Raw genomic sequence first — 18,994 nt, forward strand, 5'->3', positions numbered from 1 at the left:
TATTTGTTTGCAGAATAACTCTATACATAAATAAAGTGTGTTTAGATTATATATTTTGGGTCCCATGCATAGAAAATTAATTTTTCAAATTGCACGTTATCGTAAAATCCAAAATTCTTACACATAAAAGAAAAGGAAATTAAAAGGCTAACAACATTCTCCTCAGAAAACGGCATTTTGCATATATAAGAACAAAGGTGAATCTTTTCTACTTAACACATAAGCCGCAAGAATCAAGTTCTAAAAAGTTAACTAACAAATTCTAATCAAGCAATTGCTAAAAGAAACACTTGTTTTTTTACATCTTCGGTGCATCTTCTGTCCATCTCCATGCATATATATAGTTAATTTGAAAAAAAAAAATATGTATGAAAGAAGACGGGAGATACACAAATAAGAGGTCTCAAATGCTAATATTTAATAATGATCATTCACCATATTAGCAAGATTGACATGAAAAACATTAAGTCACTTGCATGCATTAAGAACACTAGGCCACTAATGCATAAAGCTTTTAGTTTATCATCATAATCAACAAAACTTTGGGGGCTCTAATTAGCTAGGAACCCAACAAATAGGATTTGCAGCTCTCCTTCCATTGGGACTATTAAAACATATATTCATGCGGCTGGAGCATAATCATAACCACCATCATCATCATCATCATCATCACCATCCATGGATGCTGCTGGAGCATAGTCATAATATCCATCATCATTATCATCGTCTCCATCCCTTTTAATGCATGCCGCGGCGGGGGCATAATCATATCCATCATCACCATCATCATCTCCATCTCCATGCTTCTTACACCATGCAGGGGCAAAGGCCTTGGAATTCATGAACAACACTTTCTCACTTACGTATAACAAATTAAGAAAGAAATGGGAAGTACATAGAAAAAGAAATGGAGTCGTCTTAAATAGAGGGAAGAGAAGCCTAAAATGTTCCTGGAGTCGTCTTGGCATAAGTCATCCGCGTGGGGAGTGTGGAGTGATGCTTGAAGAGTGTGCATCACCCAATGCCAATAACAGGTGTTGCAATCTGATTCATACACTTGGCAGCCCTAGTTGACAGCTCAGCAAACACGTTGGATCGATCGAGCATCTTTGGACACTAGGTGCATGCATGGTCGGGGGGTCATACAATTAAAGCTTAAAAGATTTTTTTAGGCCATGTTGGTGGGGATGGAAATAGTACAAAGTTGTAGCAGATTCCCTCGTTTCTTTTTGGATTTGAATTTGAGGAATATTAAAGATTACATCAATATTAATGAAAATCATTTGGAAGGAGGGTGTGAATAATCAGCCTATTAGGTGTTTAATTCCTCCGACATTGCACTGAAATTACGGGCTTTTAATTTGAGTGCTTCTAGCAATTAAGAGAATGAACCAAACATTTTTTCATTCGATTGCTAGTCGGACCAAAAGGCTTTTACAACCACCAAAGAGTCATGTCCAAGTTTTGTCTTAAGCTTATCACTTAATTGATGGGATTAAGGATGCATACGTCACACGAATCTTTTTTGTCTTTCAGCTCACCATGCAGACAGCAATTCCACGAAAACTATTATAACATTAAGAAATGGCACATGCATGTTTTACTTTGATATGTTTGGACAAAAATCAAATCAAAGAAGCCAAATCTCATCTAAATTATAAATATTTATCTCTTGAAATATTACTAATTTTTCAGTATATGAGCTGATCTCAAATCAAGATGGGCTAAGTACTCATAATTAATGTCTCATGATAATTGATCTTGATTTTCATTGATGCTGCTGCTTATTGGATAACTTGTCTATATATATATTCAGCTCTTTTGTTTGAGGAGAACGAATAATCCTTAACAAGAGAAAAAGAAAAAGATTTGGGGTGGCACAAAGTTTCAAAATGCCTCAGAAAGTTTTTCTCTAATCATTTACTCATAGATTATTTGACGGACGCTAGCGCTACGCAGCAAGATTGAAGAAAACTTCAGAGTGCTGCATCAAAAAAAAAGAGAACAAAGAGGAAATTTTTCTGCTTTGAGAAAATTAAGATTCTTTTTTATCATAGTGTAAGACTTTGGTGTTGGGATTATCCTACATCAGTTGTGGAAGGGGCTAATGATTACTTTATAAGTGTGAAAGTATGAGGGAAAGTCTCACTTCTTGAGCTAGCTTTTTGGGTAAGAAAAATCCAAGACCACCCAACATCTCTCCCTCACACATCGGACCCTGGGTCGAAGCAACGACAACCTATTTCCCCTGTGGACTGTTGGGCCGAGACTTGTTAATTGAACCTGGGCTCTAATATTAGTGTTGGGTGGTCTTGGGCCTTTCTCACCCCAAAAGCTAGTTGATCAAGAGGTGAGGCTTTTCCTCACATTTATAAAGTAACCATCAGTCCCTTCCATAACCGATGTAAGATAACCCCAACATTTGGGTGTATAATTATGATTGAATTTTGAGTGATTTTTATCTCTAGCTATTATTATTTTTGTGTACTCCGGCCTCCATCTTTTAAAATTCTTCTTGATTTAACTCATATTTAAGAAACCAAATAAATCTTTAATTAATTATCTTCTCGTGTATAGTTTTTTTATAATATTTACTGTGACTGCGATCCATTGTTCAATAATAATATGGAGAGAATTAAAAAGCTCTTGGCTTCTCTTCCTTGTATATATGTACCTGAGTAGCCAAAGCCTGGACTTAATGTTCAAGTGCGTATATAAAGAACACTTGGGTGTTCTTGTTCAAATTTTGATTAAGTGATCAAATTTATTATAAATGGTGAAATCTTATCAACTTAAATTTTTAATTAGGACAATTGATAATTTATTATGGTATTAGAATAAGTAGTTTGGAGAGAGCATTAAAATATTGATTAAATTATTAAATTCACAATTTTTCATCAAGTTTTAGAAACAATTGGCCATAATTTATCAAGTAGGGAAAAAGAAATCACATACTACTAGACTAGAGTGATTTTTAACCAGAATCATGGCTAGGTTAATTAATTACTCTCTGAAACTTGTAATATTGCAGTTGTTATGACACTATATATATATCTTGCACATTTATTAAAGAATTGAAGCAGCAGGTGCATTAATAGTGATGAAAACATAAAAATTCTGCTTCTTTGTTGGAGTACTTTGAAATACATATTCAAAACTGCAGTGGTTGAATATGTATTATTTATATATAGCAATAGTCTTAACATTAATTAATGGGGAAAATATAAAAAAGCCCTCAAAACTACCAGTCGTTTTCGATTTAGCCCCCTAATGTTCCAAAAGTGACAAAGTAGCCCCCCAAACTACCAAACTATTGCATTTTCGCCATTCCGTTAGTCAAAACCGTCAGTTTGGACAGAAACTGCAAAACGACATCGTTTTGTTATGGGTAAGTTACTACAATGCTTTTTTATGAAGAAATTTTTTTTTTGGGAAAAATATAAAAAAGCCCTCCAAACTACAAGTCATTTTCATTTTAACCCCCTAATGTTCAAAAAGTGATAAAGTAGCCCCCCAACAAAATGGCGTCGTTTTGCAATTTCCGTCCAAACTGACGGTTTTGACTAACGAAGTGGCCAAAATACAATAGTTTGGTAATTTTGGGAGCTACTTTATCACTTTTGAAACATTATAGGGCGAAATCGAAAACGGCTGATAGTTTTGGGGGCTTTTTTATATTTTTCCCTTAATTAATTCATTTTCTGCATGCATAATATATGGTTGGTCTTAGAAAGACCAAATATCCCAAGATAACGGCTACTCAACTTCTTATGAATATTAATGCATGTACATATGTAAAGTTAATTATAATATTATGATGCACCTCATAAGCAAATTAATTCATTATTATAAATATTCTAACAGAAGTACTGACCATTAAAAGAAAAAGAGCTATTACAACGAGTGGTACTGTCTCTGAGATTATAGAAAGCTGAGAAAAAGCACATCAAAAGAGAGATTTTCTGATCACTGCATTTTAGGGTTAACAAGGACTAGGGTATTAGAAAAAAAAAAGGACTAGGGTTTTGATCACTAGATATGGACAATATTAATGGAGCTTCAAGGGCTCAAGCGATTTGGGTATAATCGTAATCCACATCGTTGTTGTCATCCCCATCACCTTCCATGGATGCAGCAGGAGCATAGTCGTAGTCTCCATCATCATCATCATCATCCCCATCAGTGGCGCCACGTGGTACCTTGGGGGTGCCACGACAACCCCAAGGATTTAAATTTTTTTTTTTTTATTAAACCCACGGCACCCTCAAACTTAACACACATCACATGTTTCATGTAATATCTCAATGATGTGTAGTTGGTCAAATTTTCCTTGTTTTTCTTGGAGTGATAATGGCCAGAAACCATAAAGTGCAGTTCTAGACATTTTTTTTTTGTATTTCTATCTTTTTGATATAATGTCGACATGTTATATTTTTAATATATCAATTTCAGCATATATGTATGAACTTTTATAGATATTTGTTGTGATTCATATATTGTGTGAATTACCAAATTTTTAAGGTGAAGAAAATTTTTAGAACGCAAAAAAAAATTTTAGCGGCACCCCCAATATAAAATAGCTGGCTTCGCCACCGATCCCCATCACCTTCCATGGGGTTATAATAAGCACACCCAATATCATAATTATGAAGATCATCATCATCGTCAGGCAAAGTAGCCTGCAGCGTGATAAACTTCGACCCAAACATCATGGAAATCTGAAACATTTTTTTTTTCTTCTTCTTGACTGGTGGAAGAAGAACTGAAGAAAAAAGTAGTCAGAGGAATGAGTCAAGATTGTTGCTTGGGACACAGAAAGACAGGCTAGGGCTGAGTGTTATAAATAGAGCGAGAGAAGATTGTAGGGCTTGCTTTGGTGCACGTTAGCCACGTGGCGAGGTGTGCCATAATGCTTGAGATACGTGGAAGAAACGTGCCAGAAATTCCAGGTGATGAGAATAGTCATAATCTCCATCATCATCATCATCTCCTTCCCTTTTAATGCATGCCGCGGCGGGGCATAATCATATCCATCATCACCATCATCTCCATCTCCATGCTTCTTGCACCATGCAGGGGCAAAGGCCTTGGAATTCATGAACAACATTTTCTCACTTACGTATAACAAATTAAGAAAGAAATGGGAAGTACATAGAAAAAGAAATGGAGTCGTCTCAAATAGAGGGAAGAGAAGCCTAAAAAGTTATTGGAGTCGTCTTGGCATAAGTCATCCGCGTGGGGAGTGTGGATTGATGCTTGAAGAGTGTGCATCACCCAATGCCAATGACAGGTGCTGCAATCTGATTCATACACTTGGCAGCCCTAGTTGACAGCTCAGCAAACACGTTGGATCGATCGAGCATCTTTGGACAGTGGGTGCATGCATGGTCGGGGGGTCATACAATTAAAGCTTAAAAGATTTTTTAGGCCATGTTGGTGGGGATGGAAATAGTACAAAGTTGTAGCAGATTCCCTCGTTTCTTTTTGGATTTGAATTTGAGGAATATTAAAGATTACATCAATAGTAATGGAAATCATTTGGAAGGAGGCTACTGTGAATAATCAGCCTATTAGGTATTTAATTCCTCCGACATTGCACTGAAATTACGGGCTTTTAATTTGAGTGCTTCTAGCAATTAAGAGAATGAACCGAACATTTTTTCATTCGATTATTAGTCGGACCAAAAGGCTTTTACAACCAGCAAAGAGTCATGTCCAAGTTTTGTCTTACGCTTATCACTTAATTGATGGGATTAAGGATGCATACGTCACATGATTCTTCTTGTCTTTCAGCTCATCATGCAGACAGCAATTCCACGAAAAACTATTATAACATTAAGAAATGGCACATGCATGTTTTACTTTGATATGTTTGGACAAAAATCAAATCAAAGAAGCCAAATCTCATCTAAATTATAAAAATTAATATCTTGAAATATTACTAATTTTTCAGTATATGAGTGGAGCTCAAATCAAGATGGGCTAAGTACTCATAATTAATGTCTCATGATAATTGATCTTGATTTTCAGTGATGCTGCTGCTTATTGGATAACTTGTCGATCTATATATATATTCAGCTCTTTTGTTTGAGGAGAATGAAGAATCCTTAACAAGAGAAAAAGAAAAGGATTTGGGGTGGCACAAAGTTTCAAAATGCCTCAGAAAGTTTTTCTCTAATCATTTACTCATAGATTATTGGACGTACGCTAGCGCTACTCAGTAAGATTGAAGAAAACTTGAGAGTGCTGCATCAAAAAAAAAGAAAAGAGAACAAAGAGGAAATTTTTCTGCTTTGAGAAAATTAAGATTCTTTTTTATCATAGTGTAAGACTTTGGTGTTGGGATTTGATAGGGATAAGATAAGGTAGAGTTGGAATGTAATTCCAACTCGTTAGAATTAGCTAGAATGTTAGGATTATATTAGATTCGATTAATAGTTGAGTGAAAATAGGATTTCAATTATTTAGGATTACCTTTATTTGAATATTTGATATGTTATCATGTTGTCAATTGTAGTCTATTTATAGACCATTTTATTAATGAAGAAAGTAGAGAATGATTTAGACGTATGCCTTTATGGTTTGTATCCAGTCCCAAATGGATTCACTTGTGGTTTGTCTCCAGCCCTAATTGGAGTTCATTATCAATATCTCATGTCACTACCCAATTTCAGGTACCTATTAAGATTATTCCACATCGGTTGTGGAAGGATTGGTTGTGGAAAGGGCTAGTGGATTATATCCCATATCAATTGTGGAATGATCGATTGTGGAAGGGGCTGGTGGTTACTTTATAAGTGTGAAAGTGTGAGAAAAATCCTCATCTCTTGAGCTAACTTTTGGGGTAAGAAAGGACTAAGATCACTCAATATCTCCCCCTCACACATCGGATCCTGAGTCGGAGCAGCGACAATCCGTTTCTCCCGTGAACTGTTGGGCTGAGACTTGTTGGTTGAACCTGGGCTCTGATATCAGTGTTGGATGGTCTTGGGCCTTTCTCACCCCAAAAGCTAGCTCAATAGCTGTGGCTTTTCCTCACACTTATAAAGTAACCATTAGCCTCTTCTACAACCGATGTGGGATAACCCCAACATTTGGGTGTATAATTATGATTGAATTTTGAGTGAATTTTATCTCTAAGCTATTATTATTTTTGTACTCTGGCCTCCATCTTTTAAATTTCTTCTTGATTTAACTCATATTAAAGAAACCAAATAAATCTTCAATTATCTTCTCGTGTATACTTTTTTTATATTATTTACTGTGACTGCGATCCATTGCTCAATAATAATATGGAGAGAATTAAATAACTCTTGGCTTCTCTTCCTTGTATATATATATATATGTACCTGAGTAGCCAAAGCCTGGACTGCAACAATGATCAAGTGCGTATATAATGAACACTTGGGTGTTCTTGTTCAAATTTTGATTAAGTGATCAAATTTATTATAATGGTGAAATCTCATCAACTTAAATTTTTAATTAGGACAATTGATAATTTATTATAGTATTAGAATAAGTAGTTTAGAGAGAGCATTAAAATATTGATTAAATTATTAAATTCATAACTTCTTATCAAGTTAAGTTTTTGAAACAATTGGCCATAATTTATCAAGTAAGGAAAAAGAAATCAGGCCATAATTTAACAATTGGTCATACTATTAGACTAGAGTGATTTTTAACCAGAAACATAGCTGAAACTTGTAATATTACAGTTGTTATGACACTAGCTAGGCAAGCATTAATCTAGATAGTACTATATTGCTCGATCATCACTAGCTTGCATGCATTTGCTTAATTCCTTGTCTTATTTAGGACATGTTTGGGATGCATTGAAAAGTTTAAAAAGTACTTTTAATACCTAAAAAGTTGTGCTAAAGAAAAATTGGCATGTTTGATAAAAAATTTAAAAAATACTTTTTTTTATTTTTTTATTTTTACTCTCAAAATAGCCAAAACGCATTGACAAAAGCTTCAAAAGACGTTTTTTGACTTGAAATATCTATTTTTTAAACGCAATCTCAAGCATGCTACCCTGATTGATATTTAGTAACTTCTTGTTCTAATTTTCACTAATTTCGTAAGGATTCTCAAAAGAGGACCAATAAATTATTATATGATAGAGTTAATTGGGAACCCTATTCCTAATTAATTAGTTATATGCTTGTATAAGAGCCTTTTACTTTATGATGCATAAATTAAACTTCTCAGGACAATGCAAAGATGATTTAGTTTAGCCTCAATTAATTTGCGGGCATTACCGTTTAGTTACAAACAATACTAATGAAAGATATTTAGTACTCATCGTTGATGCATGATAGATTGCCATTAATTTATCGGTAATTAATTAAACAATCTTACACATTTATTAAAGAATTGAAGCAGCAGGTGCAATAGTCATGAACATATAAATTCTGCTTCTTTAATATTGGAGTTTGAAAGTTAATTTGTAGTGAGCTAGTGAAAAATGCATTAATGAATTTTCTTTCTTTTTTCTTTAACTATGAACAGTACTATATCCTTAGTACTCTCTGGATGGATCATACTTGACCAATAATTTATGGTACAAAAACATATATAAGTTGTTTATTTGCTATTTCAACATCATAATTAGTATATTGTATAGCAATAGTCTTAATATTAATTAATTCATTTTCTATATATATATATTTTTACATGTCCGCATAAGAAGTGGAAGAAAATTTAAATTAGTGATCTCCGCTTTATTAAGCGTAATTCCAGCTGATTGAGCTACCTCTTGAGGACTTTCTGTATGCATAATAGTTGGTCTTAGAAACACCAAATATCCCAAGATAACGGCTTGTCAACTTCTTAATTATAAATATTAATGCATGTATGTAAAGTTAATTATATATAATATTATGATGCACCTCATAAGCAAATTAATTTATTATTATAATATTCTAACAGAAGTACTGACCATTAAAAGAAAAGGAGCTATTACAACGAGTAGTACTGTCTCTGAGATTATTGAAAGCTGAGAAAAAGCACATCAAAAGAGAGATTTTCTGATCACTGCATTTTAGGGTTAACAAGGACTAGGGTTTTGATCACTAGATATGGATAATATTGGGGCTTCAAGGGCTCAAGCGGCTGGGGCATAATCGTAATCCGCATCGTCGTCGTCGTCATCGCCATCACCTTCCATGGATGCAGCAGGAGCATAGTCGTAGTCTCCATCATCATCATCATCATCATCCCCATCACCTTCCATGGGGATATAATATGCACACCCATTATCATAATTATGAAGATCATCATCATCGTCAGGCAAAGTAGCCTGCAGCGGGATGAACTTCGACCCAAACATCATGGAAATCTGAAACATTTTTTTTTTCTTCTTCTTGACTGGTGGAAGAAGAACTGAAGAAAAAAGTAGTCAGAGGAATGAGTCAAGATTGTTGCTTGGGACACAGAAAGACAGGCTAGGGCTGAGTGTTATATATAGAGCGAGAGAAGATTGTAGGGCTTGCTTTGGTGCACGTTAGCCACGTGGCGAGGTGTGCCATAATGCCTGAGATACGTGGAAGAAACGTGCCAGAAATTCCAGGTGGAAGCCTAGTTGGCAGGCGATTTGAAACACCTGTTACAAACATATTGATTCTATGCGAGATATGCATCTTCGATTTGCCCCATGAAAGCTACTTGTCATCTTTATTCTCGTATGGTGGGCTGCCACTCACTGTATTTTTGGTCTTTTGCCTTGTAGCTGTCCTCTTCTTTCTTTCTTTTTCCTAGTTGTTTCCTCATCTTTAATTCCTTTCCTGTGTATTTCTCGGAAAAAATAAAGTGGAAAATGCATTTCCGTCCAAAAAATAAGTGGGAAATGCATTCAGTTCGATTTGATGGTAAATTTTACAATATTAATGTGACATCTTAATTAATACTATTTTTTTAAAAAAATAAAATAATAATTCATCCAAATATTTGTTGAAATCATCACCAAAATATTATTTGATACTTATAAACAAAAATATAATATCTAGCATTCCATTCATATTAGAAATGCATGAAACAAAGTCGCAAAAGACCACTAGTCTTTGGTAGCCGGGCCCTAGGAGAAAACCTAGAGAGAAAGAACATGTGGGGAGGAGCAAGCCTCCTTTCCCCTCCCCCCTTCTTGTTTCTTTCTTTCTTTCTTTCTTTCTTTTTATCGGTTTCTTTTTTTGGTTTTTCCGAATAGTTCAGTTGCTCCGATTATCCCTTTACTTATACTGCGTTGTCTCCGTCCGCCCTCCACCGCTCTTTGCCTCCCCGTAATCGGTTGGGCTTTAGATTTAATTTTTCAAATCTAGATATAGTCTCTTCAACTGTTTCACTCAGCCACGCGCTGGCCCACTGTGCTACCCAGCTCCTCATCTGTTTATCGGAGCAAATGGATCATCTTGTCCACCACGTGCCGGCCATTGCGCTTCGCCTCCCTCAACCCGGCTTTTGTTGCTGTTTGCTAATTTTTTTTTATTGTGTTTTTTTTTTTGGTTTTTTTTTGTTTTTTTTTAATAAGTATATGATTTCTCCTTATATCTACTTTCATGAGTGATCTTTGGGGAAAAAGGTTTTTATCTTGACCTTGGGTCGATGAGGATTAGTTTTGGTGTGAGGGTTTTACTCCCGTGGCGGAAAAAATAAAAGTTGAGAATATGGGCTACTTATGTATTAGGTTGAGTCTGCCTGGAACAGATCTGTTCTATAACTATAAGTTTGAACATGTGTTAGCGAATGTTAAAGTCATAAATAAGACTTAATTGTAAGATTTTTACATTTGTCATGTTGTAACCTCATATCAGAACTTTATGCTCTTGATTTTTTTTTTCAATGAATGAATATGAAAGATTTTTTGAAAAAATAAAAAATAAAAAAAAATGCAGGAAACAGACATGCAAAGGGTTGGCGATCTCTTGGGACTTTAAGATTTCGGGTGGAATAAATTCACCTTCTACAGCCCAAATAGCCCAACAAGCGGACCAGATGGCATCTCCTTTTTCTCTGCCTCAAAAGCCCATCTACCGTGAACACTTGCCCCATCCATCTCCACCAGTTTCAACCAACACAAGCCAATCATTTCTTCCGGCTAAACTCAGAAAAGCAATTACCCACAAACCAATGCCACACATTTGAACCCACACAAATGGCCAACACCCAACTCTCCCACCACGTTTTCCGCCCAATCCCCTCCGTGCGTCTCAGCGGCCACCGACTGAGTCCTACCAAACCCACCAGACTTCCCCTCCAAAATTTCAAAAACAAAAGCTTAGCTCTTAAAGCTCGCCAAAACTCCAAGTGGGCCATTGCGCTAAGCCTTGTGGACCAAAGCCCGCCAAAATCAACGGCCAACGTGGAACGGCTTGTGGGTTTTTTGTACGATGATCTGCCGCACCTCTTCGACGATCAGGGGATTGATCGGACGGCGTACGATGAGCGTGTGAAATTCAGGGACCCAATCACCAAGCATGACACCGTAAGTGGGTACCTGTTTAACATAACTCTCTTGAAGGTGCTCTTCAGGCCTGAGTTCCAGTTGCACAGAGTCAAACAGGTTTGCTTTACTACAATTTCTATTCATTTTTAATTTACTCTTTCTTTCTTTATGCCTCCGTTTTGGCATTATGCATGATTTCTGAGAAATCTTCTAATGTTTGTCATTACCTTTTGATATTTATTTGCTGTTTTTTGCACTTATTTGGTGCAAATGATTATTGAAGGGAGGGAGTACCTTTCGGTAATGGTCACTACTCACTAATTGATCAATTTGACATTGAAAGAAGTCTTGTTTTCCTCACTAACACCATGTAATCAAATGAAACTTTTTAACCACCGGGGTGGTGGTTCAATGGTCTCAAAGAAGGTTGGGCACCTATTAGGGCGTGGGTTGACTCTCCATAATAAAAAATCACTTACACAAGCCTAATTAGTATTAGCGGGCTTGGGAACCGCTGATTTCTTGGTGAGGCTAAGTCAAACTATAGCTCATTTGGTCTTGGGGAAAACTTGTGGTTCCAGCGATCTAAGCTCCTCCTGATCAGTTCCAAGCAGATCGTCTACGTTTTGGACCTAAGTTGTTATTAAACAGATCACTAAAGAAAATATTTATCAAACCAATTGCCACTGTTTCAGTCACCACAATCAAGATAGGCAGAATAAATGAATGAGATTTGGTTACTAAGTAGAAACTTTTTGAAAAATAGTCTCCTAGATTATCCTCCAAGAACAATGAAAAATAGTATCCTAGATTATGAAAGTCGTGACTTATGACACTTATATAGATGGGGGAGAACTGAAATTTTTAGGCTAAGGTTTAAAACAGTTTGCCAAAGTCTCACTCGTACAGTACCATTTCTCGTTCGAATGCGAGCTAGGGTTTCACAGTTTTCGCATAGCAGTGTTCAAACACTGTGCGATCAAGGTTGCGATCGAGTGTCTTGGATTTGACTTGATGACCATCTCTATCAAATGATGTGCGATGATTGCGATTGCCATTGCTATCAGGACATTCTGTGAGTCTTCTAATTCAGCCTCGTCGAACTGGATTTGACCAGCCTTGCAATCAAGCCTTTTTGGAATGCCCTTCGAACATTCTTACGATCGAGACATTTTGCCTTGCATATTGATCTTTGAAAACTGTCTCATTAAAACACTATATGATCAATGTTGCGAACGAGCTATTTTGTTTTTCAACTTGAACCAAGTTCTTAAATTTCATTTTAAGACCAACTTCAACCCTAAACCTAGACTCACAACACACAAAAAATTTGCAATAAATTTACCAACAACATAAAACCTAACATAGACAATTACTCTGCTTAGGTATAACCTTTCCTTGAATCTTCAATGGGTTACATTCAGTGTAATATTGTATGGTGACCCTAAATTCCAATTGGATATCACATTCATTTTCAAGCACTTAAATTCTAGAAATTTTAACTTAAAGTTAAATTCCTTTCACTCATTGCCTTTTTGTACAAGACAATGAGTTTGTATGGAATCACTTCTTTGACTGATTGAGTTGCTATAGACAGGACCTTATGAAATTACTACAAGGTGGACTATGATCATGAGGTTTATCATTCTGCCATGGAAACCAGAACTGGTCTTTACTGGAACCTCTGTCATGGGGATCAACCCAGAGACTGGAAAATTTTGCAGTCATTTGGTAATGTTCACTCCTCTTACCATATGCAAGAAGGACAATGTGTATGACACATCATAAATGTTGATAATTATGTTCTTGTAAATTGTAGGATTTTTGGGATTCAATAGAGAACAATGAATACTTTTCTCTAGAAGGTCTGGGGGATGTGCTAAAGCAGGTACTGGCACCTTCTTTGCTTAAAATGACATGAGATGGTCATATTTGTGTTTCAGTAATTGAGCGTCCCTTCTTATGTGTAGATTGTAACCTTTTTCAGCTGCGGATATACAAGACTCCAGACTTGGAAACTCCTAAGTACCAGATATTGAAAAGAACAGCTAACTACGAGGTTTGTCCGTCTTTTCTTGAAGAAATTGTTGGGCATTTATGAAAAAATGGTGTCATTGTATAAAGTTGGTTAATCGTGTTGATAATTCAAAGATATAAAACGTGTAATATGATACCTATGCATTATGTAATATACTAGTATCTATTCCTATTGCCTTCACATTTATGCTCTCTTAAAGATGGCTCTTGTAATTACTGGGAAATGATCCATGATCTCAGTGTTTCCAATGATATTCATGATCCTACCATATATTTAGTTTATCATATATGCAGGAATGTCCTGTAATTATCTAAGTCCCCTAGATTTTCAAATGATTATACAGGTGAGGAAGTATTCACCGTTTTTAGTGGTAGAAGCAAAGGGAGACAAATTAGCTGGGTCGACTGGCTTTAATGATGTTACTGGGTGAGTGTCTTTCACAATCCAATTCAGTTATGTTGTTTTGCTGTTCTCTTGAGTAATATGGATGATAATTCATCTGTCTAGGTACATTTTTGGAAAGAATTCCAAGTCAGAGAAGATACCAATGACTACTCCTGTCTTCACACAGGCATGTGATGCTGAACTGTCCAAAGTATCCATCCAAATAGTTCTTCCTTTAGAGAAAGATATAAGCAGGTGAGGCTCATCATATTTTTTCGGCTGTAAAAGATTAACGTTAAAGATTGAATGTTGATATAGGAGTTTATGTCCAAAAATGCAACTGGATGCATCCAATTAATCAGAAAATTGAATAAGCTAGTATCTTTTCCCAGTTTGCCAGATCCTAATCAAGAAACAATTAGCTTGAGAAAGGTGGAAGGAGGCATTGCTGCAGTTTTGAAGTTCTCTGGAAGAGCTACTGAAGATACTGTCCAAGAGAAAGAGAAAGCACTTCGCTCTTCTCTTATAAATGATGGCCTCAAACCTAAGACGGGTTGTTTGCTCGCACGATATAATGATCCAGGCCGAACATGGAGCTTTGTAATGGTATGATGTGGTATCCTTTTACCCTCGAATACTCTTTAAATCTGAGTTATACCATTTAGATAATCTGATTTATGGTTTTATTATTATGTAAGGTGTTTGTAATTTGCAATTTTTATTTGGTTACTTTTGCTCAAACGACAGTAGTGGGATTCAAAATTTTCTTTCCATTTCCTCCTGTCTTTTTGGCAACCAAACAGAGAGCAAGGAAATCCTAATAGTATCTAAATAATCATTTTGAGCTTGAGTTCTTGTGGAAGAAAATGTCTGTCTAGTTGAAGCTCACATGTCTTCCATGAATGAAGCTTCTTAGAAGCCATCCGTCTATGCAAGTTAGTAAAGATGGAGTAAGCCCCCATCAACTACTTGAATGAAATATTAGCTCGAACTAAGAAATCTGGATATTGGTTCTAGCCCATATATTTACTAATAGAAGCATTTCCCTATTCTATTATACTCAACTCAATTATTGAGGGGGAAAATGTAAGCATAGAATGAAGAGAACTATAGAGGAATTCATGTTTTATCTCAACTTCGGTGCCATTTTTTCAAGAATGAGGGGAAAAAAATCCACTACTCAATATCTTTTATATTGGATTTGTGAATCTTCTATGCTAGTGTTGTTCATTGGTACGATTATTTTGCTTCATCTTTTTTGAGTTTAGTGGGCTTGATCTTATTCTTTTCAATATAAACTTCAGATATATGCTTTATTGACATCATATAAACCGTTAGATACACCAATTTTAAATCCTGATAGTAAAATAGATACTAAAATGGAGAGAAGTTAGTTTTGTTTTTCCACCTTTACTCTGTTAACTTGATAGGAGCTATAAATTTGCCTTACTATCAAATACCCCTTGCTTAGACCTACAAAATTTATTATATTTCATTTTTCTGTATTTGTTATACTAATTACTGACATCATTCTCTGTATCTTGTGGTGGTTGGTTGCATTGAAGAGAAATGAAGTGCTACTATGGCTTGAGGAGTTCACATTGGATTAGTCCATCCAAGTACAGAGTTGACAATCCTTGCCTTTGACAAGCACTTTCCTTGATTAATTGTAATGAAGAAACAATATAGGCTTAGCTCAACATAATGGCTACCAGATGTTGATCACTTGGGATGCAGAGTTGTAAAGAAATGTAATTACTTCTTGTTTCTCCTTCTAAGACAACACAGAGGTTTTTCCTGCTTATTTACAAAATTTTGTCAGAAGTTCAGCAATTTTGCTTTTTTCCTCTTATTTTGGGGTTCATTATGATCCCAGATTTCCTTTTACCACACAAGGAATCCTGATTTGCAGCAATTTGTTGTTGGAATCCCTAGGGATTCAAATCCCACTTAGAAAAGGATTTTCTGCAATTTTTTCAATTTTCAAATTAGGAAAGTTAAGTCATTTTAAAGGGCTTGAAAAAATGCCACATAGTAAAAAATAAATTAACAACAATTTTTATCCCATAAGGCTTCTTCTTCATAATTAGAAGACAATTTTTTACTCAAAGCTTTTGTACAATATAAAGAGCAAAAACCTAATAAAAATATACTCGATTTTCAATGATAAGATATCACATTTTTAATATGTGGCATTTTTAAGCCGTTTGATATTAAAAAAATGGATTGGGGGGGGGGGGGGGGTAAGAGATCATAATCCATCTCACACGGGCTAATAGCTAGAAAATATAAAATTATTGTATTACAAAATAATATTAACTAGTAAAATATAAAATTAAATACGAATATTATAAATTAAATAAATGGTTAAATACATGGTTAAATACTAAATACCCATGGGGTTTGATAACTTTATTTTTTTTTTCCTGGGGTTTGGTTTTCATCACAGAAAGTCATTGTAGTTTTGATAAATGATCAAGTTAGTCCCTCCATCAGTTGACCATTAGTTGACCTAACAGAATTCCACGTGGATCAATCAAATATTGACACTTGGTACCTACTTAATTTTTTTAAAATTAAAAAAAAAAAATGTATTTTTAAAAAAATTGGCTCTTGGCCATTTGGAGCCACCCCTTTTGGCCATGGGGGTGGCCAAAACCACCCCCAACCACCATTGGGGGTGGTTTCGGCCACCCTCTAGGCTCCATGGGGGTGGCCGAGCCACCCCAGCACCCACTGGGGGTGGTTTCGGCCACCCCCAATTTTTTTCTCAAAAAAAAACATTTTTTTTTTAATTTTAAAAAAAAAATTAAGTATGTGCCACGTGTCAACATCTGATTGGTTCACATGAAATTCCATTAAGTCAACTAGGGACCAACTTTATCATTTATCAAAATCATAAGGACCTCATGTAATAAGAACCAAACCCCAAAAAAAAAAAAAAAGAAGTTATCAAACCTCATGGTGCTAAGTATTTAGCCCTTAAATAAAACTAAAAAAACCGATTATTTATTTTCCAAATTGAGCAGTCGTTTTATGTGGCTACGGTGGTTTTAACAGCAGTGCACGTATCGGTATCGATCTGGCACGGTTGGCTGCCTCATTTTCAAAATCAACCCAATCCCAATGCGTGGCAATTTCTCTCTCTCTCTCTCTCTCCCTCTGCAATTGAACTTTCAAGTTTGACAACTCACGCGTAGGTGGATATTCGCTTTCCAACCCTTTTTCACAGCTTCCCGTGCTACCGTTATATCTTTTCTTCATCCAAATAGATTCTTTTGTAATTGGGAAGAAATTGCTTTGAAATGTGGAAGAAATAATTTATATTGTTTATGCATCTTTTTTTCTTCTTTTTTTTTAATGGCTTTGAGTGGTTGGAATGGACAAATTTTTTCTATATTTTAAATAAAATATGTCATGAATATTAACTTTATATACATAATTAAATATACCAACTTTAAATCTTCATCATAAAATAAATACTCTCAATTTCAAACATCATATTCCGTTACGTTGAAAGAGTTTAAAAAATGTTTTTAATATATAAAAATGAATCCGTTTAATAAAAAAAAAAAATTAAAAACAGTATTTCATAAAAGCTTGAAAATGATTTTTTTTTTTTAAAAAAAAAAAAAAAAAAACTTTTTTCTATACAAGGGAATCCCAAAAATTCCTTGAGACTTTTAAAATCCTGTCACTCTCACGCATATATATATATATATATAATGGAGCTAAAGCAGAGTTTTGCACATGGAGGCTGGCCTCTTGGAGGAATCTTACAGCTATATGAGAGAAACAACAGATGTTCATGCTTCACGTGACCAGCATTACCGGTCACACCTCATGCTCTCCGAATAAGAAGCAATTTTTGCAAGTGGACCAAATTTAATTAATAAATAAATAAATAATTGTGCTTTCGTCTTCCCAAAACTTGACTTGAACCTCATGTAATGTATGTAGCCTCTCACACCCGTAAGTTATTACTAGATTTTTATGTATAGGAAGCAAAACTTGACTTTCTAGAATGTAATAAAAAATTATTTTAAAGGGTTTATTTTATTAACAAAAAGAAACATATAATTTAGTGGAAATTTCAATTTGTTATAAAAAATTTCAATTTTTTTTTTAACATGTTCACACGAAAGTGAGGAGAGGAAATTCGAACTAGTAAGCTCCGCTTTATGAGCTGTGGTCTCCAGCCGATTGAGCTACCATTGACAAATTTTAATTTAAATTTGTTAATATTTTTGTTTTAAGATAAAAAAACACAAATTTTAATCCATAGTCTTTAGATGATTAAGTTACCTTTGATAAATATCACTTTCTTTTCTTAGCTTGCGAGAATGTTCGGTTCAAATAATTCACGCCTACCATAAAAAGAATGGATGAAAAGAACTCTCTAGACTCTAGTCGACCTTTCTATCTAAATAGGATTTTTCCTTAAAAAAGAGATCGAGTGAAGATAAAGAAATTGTGAAGTTAAGATAATTCTACAATTTGACCAAACAAAAAAAAAAAGTTACAATTAAAAGTAATGATTAAAAAAACTATTTTTAAGTGCAGTGGGCTGTAATCGGTTAAAATCATTATCAGGAGCATGTTCCTTAAGTTTAAGAAATATGTTCAAAAACCGACCCGACCTAAATGGAATATAAGTTATATAACGGTTAGTTTGATTAAACTTTTTTGGTTTTTTTTTTTGGGGGGGGGGGGGGTTTGGAAATGTGATGTAAAATAATTAATATTTAAGTATTTTTTAAGTGTTTTGTTTAGTGTAGTTTTTATTACTTTTACCCCCTTTTTTTTTTCTTTTTTTTTTTTTGCTAAAAGGCCAAAAAACACTCCTCCAAAAAAACGCATGGTCAAAAAAGGCCAACAACTTTGACATGTTTGATAAAATATAAGGGTTAAATACTAAATTAGTCCCTAGGGTTTCACAACTTTATTTTTTCCCCCCTGGGTTTTCATTTTTATCACAGGAGGTCCCTGTGGTTTTGATAAGTGACCAAATTAGTCCATCCGTTAGTTGACCGTTAGTTGACCGTTAAACTGGACACGTGGACCAATCAGACGTCGACACGTGGCACATATATTAATTTTTTTTTTAATTTTTTTTTAATTAAAAAAAATGT

General features: G+C 34.9%; 1 protein-coding gene across 1 annotated transcript; it reads left to right on the top strand.

Annotated features, from left to right (window-relative positions):
- Positions 1-11,069: 11,069 nt before the first annotated feature.
- HBP5 (SOUL heme-binding family protein) lies at positions 11,070-15,686 on the top strand. Its single transcript, XM_059576648.2, has 8 exons — positions 11,070-11,557; positions 13,034-13,171; positions 13,260-13,328; positions 13,428-13,499; positions 13,822-13,904; positions 13,986-14,117; positions 14,255-14,468; positions 15,428-15,686. Exons 1-8 carry the CDS (start codon positions 11,150-11,152, stop codon positions 15,470-15,472), a joined length of 1,161 nt encoding a protein of 386 aa, XP_059432631.2. The 5' UTR covers positions 11,070-11,149; the 3' UTR covers positions 15,473-15,686.
- The last annotated feature ends 3,308 nt before the right edge of the window (positions 15,687-18,994 follow it).

Source organism: Corylus avellana, chromosome 11, assembly GCF_965113065.1.
Source record: "Corylus avellana chromosome 11, dhCorAvel1.hap1.2, whole genome shotgun sequence".
NCBI lineage: Eukaryota > Viridiplantae > Streptophyta > Magnoliopsida > Fagales > Betulaceae > Corylus > Corylus avellana.

Bases quoted from the DNA above. Each gene is read 5' to 3' on its own strand.
- HBP5 (XM_059576648.2), top strand. From the start codon at position 11,150: ATGGCCAACACCCAACTCTCCCACCACGTTTTCCGCCCAATCCCCTCC. The intron at 11,558-13,033 runs GTTTGCTTTACT...GAGTTGCTATAG, and splicing joins AGTTGCACAGAGTCAAACAG to ACAGGACCTTATGAAATTAC. The intron at 14,469-15,427 runs GTATGATGTGGT...GTTGCATTGAAG, and splicing joins GAACATGGAGCTTTGTAATG to AGAAATGAAGTGCTACTATG.